Source organism: Corvus kubaryi, unplaced genomic scaffold, assembly GCF_017639235.1.
Source record: "Corvus kubaryi isolate FWS band 111438036 unplaced genomic scaffold, C.kubaryi_AGA036_p1.0 126, whole genome shotgun sequence".
Lineage (NCBI taxonomy): Eukaryota > Metazoa > Chordata > Aves > Passeriformes > Corvidae > Corvus > Corvus kubaryi.
The window spans coordinates 2,739,747-2,745,746 of NW_024580661.1; the positions used below are offsets into that span (position 1 = coordinate 2,739,747).

The 6,000-nt window shown below is 52.5% G+C and overlaps 1 protein-coding gene across 2 annotated transcripts in view; it reads right to left on the bottom strand.

The window, feature by feature from the left end:
* ADAMTS14 (ADAM metallopeptidase with thrombospondin type 1 motif 14) overlaps positions 1 to 5,997 on the bottom strand; it is a 30,011-nt gene extending 24,014 nt beyond the window's left edge. For both annotated transcript variants that reach the window (XM_042022336.1, XM_042022331.1), the window contains exons 1-2: positions 5,925 to 5,997; positions 5,136 to 5,542 (exon numbers count right to left, since the gene is read on the bottom strand). In XM_042022336.1, the coding sequence (XP_041878270.1) occupies positions 5,136 to 5,542; positions 5,925 to 5,997 (480 nt within the window). The remainder of the gene's footprint in view (positions 1 to 5,135; positions 5,543 to 5,924) is intronic.
* Between the last annotated feature and the right edge of the window lie 3 nt (positions 5,998 to 6,000).

Sequence of the window (6,000 nt, forward strand, 5' to 3'; positions counted from 1 at the left end):
TATCCCAGGTCCTTCCCACAGGAGACATCCAGGTCAAACCAGGGCAGCCAGGGATTGTCACCCCACCCTCAGCCAAGGAGATGGAGAGCACAGCCAGGTTTAGCCAGGAGTCTGGGGCATCAGGCAGGGTGGTGGTGATGAGGCAGAGAACAAGCCAAGGAGTCAAACCACAAGTCAGGTTCAGTAATGGCTGGGCAAGGCCATGACGATGGGGCAGGGCACAGAATCATGGAAGCCTTTAGGCTGGAAAAGCCCTCCAGGATCATCAAGTCCAACCATTAACCCAGCACTGCCAAGGCCACCACTAAATCACGTCCCCAAGTGCCACATTTATACATCTTTTCAATCCCTCCAGGGACGGGGAACACAAGCCTGCGCCAGGGCTTGACAACCCTTTCCATGAAGAAGTTCTCCTAATTTCCAGTTCCAAGCCATCGCTCTTTCTTATACAATAAGAGAAGGAGCAGAAGCAGCCCCTGCCCCAGGAGGAGCTCTGCTGGGACACCACTACCCCCTCCCAGCCCTGCCACGGGGCGTTTCAGCTGGGACCAGGCACCCCAAAGCCGGTTTATGGGTTTAGGGTGAAAGCCAGGACTTGCTGAGTCAGGCGGCCGGAGGAAAGCCGCGCCGCCGCGCTGGGGCAAGGCTGGATTAAAATGTGAAAGAGCCTGGTCCCAAGCTGCAGCCCAATTGGGTTTGAGCTGCTCTACAGCTCGTGACTAATTATATCTGGCTCAAGGAATAAAGCAGCCCAGACTTTCTCCCAAAGGTGGGATGCAACGCGCCGCTGACTCCGGGGTTGACCGACAGCAAAGGCGATAACACATGGATTTGTGTGCCCATCTGATCAGAGCAGCCCAAGAAATGAAACAGAAGCTGCAGCACCTGTGAACCCTGATGTTCACAAAAATAAATTAAAAAACCAAAACAACCCAGAAAACACCATTGCAAGAGGCACGCACCGACCTGCTCGCTCTTAAAGAGGAGCGGCTCGGGTTGTGTTTCAGCATTTTGGGAGGGTTGTAACAGCAGAGAGGCAGAAGGAAAAGGTCAGATGGCACCCAAAAAGTCCCACTCAGCTTTTCTTGGGCTTTTTCCAAGACTCCAATCCCATCCTCAGTGATCGATTAGTCATGTGCTTCCCACCGTTGATTTTAATTTGGTTGAATAATACCAAATCGCATTAAATCGATTGGTGGGACTATCATCGCTGCTCTTTCCAACATGAGATGCTGTCTGCAGCTCTCAATGAAGGTAATCTCAAACTAGAAAATGGCCCTTTAAAGACAGTGGCACTGGAAAGAGGGAAAACTCACTCCTGCCAGCTCACAGAGGGTGAAATCTCTTCTCCAGCTCTCCTGTGTCTCCCCAGGCTAAGGGAGAGATGAACTCCAGCCTCACTAAGGGGGACCCCCCAGGACCCGGGTAAGAAACTCCTCCTCCACCACTGGGTAAAAAACTCCAACTCCCACAGGAATTCAGGAAATTCTGACACTTCAACAGAGCTGAGACGTGGAAAAATTAATAAAGCTGCTGCCCTCGGCCAGGGAAGCTAACAGGAGGGGGAAATACAGCTGCATGCATAGTGCGTATTTTTCCTACAAGATTCACACTTAATTTGGACAAAAAGTCCTAGAAAACCAGGCAGCGTGAACACAGGCACCATGGATAACAGTGCTCCCCTTCCATCCAGAGGGCATCAGGCATGGCCCAGAGCTGCTCCATCACTATTTTGGTGCCTCTCTGCAGCACAGGCTCTGCAGCCCACCAAACACAACACTTCGCTTTCCTCGCCTCCTTCTCCCTGCTCTTCGTGCCCAGGCAAGAGGTTTTTGGGGTGGCTACAGACCAGGCTTTGCCAGGTGACCCGAGCCAGGCCTCAAATGTAGCTCCTGGTGGAGTGAGGACATGGACACACGCTCAGTGCTAATTAATTAATTAATTAATTGGGTTTTCAGCCCAAACAGGGCCTGTTTTACATCTCACTGCCAAAACTTGGGATTATCACCTGGGAGAAAAGCCCTCATACCCATGTAACACCCAAACCAGCTGAATCCAGTGGGATCTATGTGACCAAATGGACATTTCGCACCCTTTTTCTCCCCAAAATTAACCCTACAGCTCAGGAACTGCAAGGAAAACCCTGGATGACCAAGTCACACTTTTTTCAGTGGGGCATCATTTTGGAGGGCTGTTTCTCCCTCTGTTTCCTATTAATTACTGTTTCTGAGGGCTTTTGTGCTCTGCTTATCTGCTGCCACCCATCTGAAGCAAGCCAGGGCCACGGGGATGGAAAACGCTGGCTCTACAGTTTGCAGGGCTACGGCAAATCACCCCAGGGAAAAGTCGGGCCCACAGATATGGTGTCTGTGGATGATAATCCTTCACCCATCCCTGCAACCAGCAAAGCAGGAAGGAAGCAAGGTCGACCACATGCTGCTAAAGCCGGCGAGGAAAAATCTGGGATGCCTCCACTGCAGCGAGACGTGTCCGCCGGCGGAGATTTCTGCCTAACGCTACTTTACCAGTCAGGAATTTGGTGGCTTAGATCAGCTTTGAAATTATGCTATGGGCGACAGCATCTTCCCTCCCTGGTACGAGACACCCTTGCAAAAAAATGAAAGGCCGGATTCTCACGCGTGGATGCCCGCAGCGAATGACAGCCGTGGAAGGTGCCATGAGTCTGGCATCTGGGAAAGGGATCGGCTCACTTACATGGCTAAATATGGATTTCGGAAAGACTTTGCGCGGATTCTCTTTTTCAAGAGCTGGGTTGGTTTTTTTTTCTTCCAGCCCCCACCCCCTTCTCGTTATTTATAATCTCAGTCTCCGTTTATACACAGCCTAATCTCTTTGTGTACACAGCCCTCATCCGCAGCATCCCGGAGCGCTTCCTCTGACCAGGAACTGGTGGCCAAGAGCGGCCCTGTGCCTCCCACGCGCACTATACCGGGATGAAAAAGCCACAGTCCCCTTCCAAAGCTCGTGGACAACTTCCAGCAGAAGTCCACAGGAATTCCAGGGCCCTTGCTTATGGAAGAGTTTCCTCCAGCCCATTAGCAACATTCCTGACCAAGTACATCCCTCCCAGATGCTCTGTTGCTTCTCCGATGGGTCATTAACATCATCCTCCCCTCCATCCACACCTAGAACCAGGTTTTGGTTACGTTCCTTGCTCCATGTCCTAAATCAAGCTCTTTTCACTGCTTTTTGGGAACCCTCTTGATCTCCCCACTCCTCCAAAGCAGGTGGGTCCTGAGCAGATAGAAGCTGTCAGACTCACTTAAGCCAGAGCACCATACAGCCAGAAAACCCATGGAAAAGAGAAACCAACTGTGACGTTGGATGTATCACAAAATCCACTCTACTGTGGAAGGAGGCAGAGCACCTGCTTGTCCCCTCAGCCTCATGTCCTTCACCAGACCATGTGAAATTCCTGGCTGAAGCCAGGATATTGGCTTGTTGGCCACCAAGCAATAAAGTTATTGCAGGAAACAGAAAAAAAACCAACAAATCCTTATCATGGGGGAAAAGCCACTTCTTCCTTTACATGGACTTAAGAGAGTGGGCTTGCGGTACCATGGGTAGCAGGATATGGCTGCATAAATCCACATGGAAAAGCATCCTGTGGTACAAGCTACATCCTAACCCAGCTGGAACACGGGCAAAAAGAATGACAACTGACAAGGTGTGCAAGGGGCTGGGATGGGAAAACTTGGGGCTAAAGCCTAGAAAAGCCTGGAAAGTTAAATTAAAGCCCGCTTGGGATTGACACTAACAATAGAGTGGGCTCTGGGCAAGAAAATTCCCCAAAACTGTGCCGCAGCAGGACACGGATCAGCTGCTGATCGCTTCCAGCATCCCCTTGCTCATGATGCCAAAGGGAATGAGATCTGCAACAGAACCTGCACGATTCAAATCCAGGTCTCTGTTCCAAACTCAGCACTATTTGCTGGGTCCATAGGAAATGCCTTTAAAGCTTCCAAGCCTGCCCACATTCGTCATCCCCAGTGTGATCCATGTCCCAGAGAAATGTCTGCAAGTTCACAGCCTCAGCCCATTCCCAAAAGGATGCTTCAAAAGGTGTGGATTATGTGCTAAAAAAATTTAATTCCTATATGTAGGCAAAATAGGTATTTCTAGCTTTGCTGCTCTATCATTTCTGCTTGTACAGTAACATCAGGCGCTGTATAAAAAGAAAGGAATGCCAAATTGTTTGTGCTGGTGGCCAAAATTGACTTAAGGAACTCCCAGAATAAAGCAAATAAAAAAGAAATATCTAAAAAAAAATTTTTTTAAGGCACAAAATAAGACATTTCTTCCAACCCAGCAGCAGCTTTAAGTGGTACCAGGAGAAAACAGCAAATGCTGGCACGTAAACAAGATTTAAATGGCTCAAAGAAAATCTGAAGGGCAACAGGCCAAGGGTATTAAAAAATAAGCACTTCCCCAAGCGTATCAAAGGTAGGAAACCCACAGGCAGAGCAGATGCCGGGGATAAGGAGGTAACAGAGCCATTTAAAGGAATTAAAGCGCTGTGGCACCAAGTTACTGATGCTGAACTCTGCTCAGAAAGCCAAGAGCCTCTGAGCCCTCGAGTGATTAGAAAGAAAAACCCGATGTCCTCCCGCAAAAAGATGCTTGGTGGGAGCCAGACTGCAGCTTACAGTCAGCTTTTCAGGATTTCAGGAGGTGCTCAAGCTCACACAGCATCATTTAAGAGGTGGGAAACGCAGAGGAAAAGTTCCTGGAGCAGTCCCAAGGTAAAACATAGGCGGGCAAGGATGGAGCAGCACCACCATGAGCATGTGTCCCCATCCCAGAGGTTGGGCACGGCCCATGGATGTAACAGCATCCGGGCAGGAAGCAGTTCGGGCACAGGACTGGCAATTTTCCCAAGCCTTTTAAATAAATATTGGTGCACAGACCACGCTGATGGAGTAGGTAGAACACCCTGTGCCACGTGGGGAGGAGGGACCTGCAGCAGTCAAGGGCTAAAGGGCAACATATGGCACAGACACCTAAAGCATCACTAAAAAAATCAGATTTCAGAACACCACGATTCACCTCTTAAGAGGAAACCACACCAAAACACGGGCACCACACACAAACCACCCCGCCAGCCTCCAGCTTACCAGCCCGTCGCAGTTGCTGATGGCCACGGCGGCTCCAGGCATCCCGGAGATGTCACCGGTGAATAGGCACCGCTGCTGGAGGGGTTCCCGGAAAAGGACCTCAAAATCCTCCTGCCACTCTGCCACGGCTCCCGGTGGCACCAGCCGGCGGTTGGGCCTCAGCCGGAGGTGCAGCTCCTTCCCAAAAACCGTGACGTTGAAGTAGAGCAAGCGGCGCTGGGGGGACTCATCCGGGGGGCTGCGGGGGACGCGGCGGCGGGACGGGGCCGGGGCCGGGGGACAGGCGGGCTGGCCGAGCCCCGCCGCCGCCTCGCCGGACACCACGTGCGACAGGAAGCGACCCCGGCAGTCGGTGCTGAACGGGACGATCACACCATACTCGCTGAGTTTGCCGGACAGGAGGAGCTCTGCGGAGACAGCGCCGAGGGAAAGGGCCGTGGGCACGGAGCATCCCGCTCAGGCGCCGGGATCGCGGTGGCCAACCCAGCCGGGGGAGCCTTTGGCGAGCACCGCCGGAGCTCGATAAACCCGACAGCTGCTTTTCCGTCCCGACCCAGCTCTGCTTTGTAGTTTTAAGCGGGTGCGTCCAACGTAGCAGAAGGAACTCGGGCTGACGTCCCCTCGCACGCCAAGCACGCCAACTATTTCTCGCCCAGCCTCCATCTCCCCCAATTCCCATTGAAACCTAACCCACCCACCAGTCTCTCCCTTCTCCCCATCCTCCGGGGTGCAGCCACCTGTCAACTCCCCCCCACCCCGGGCCCCCCGCCCGCGGGGCAGCGGCCGTACCTGGGGCGCTGCCGGCGGCCAGGCAGCCGTGCAGGGGGACGAGGCAGGAGAGCACCAGCCGCAGATAATCCATTTG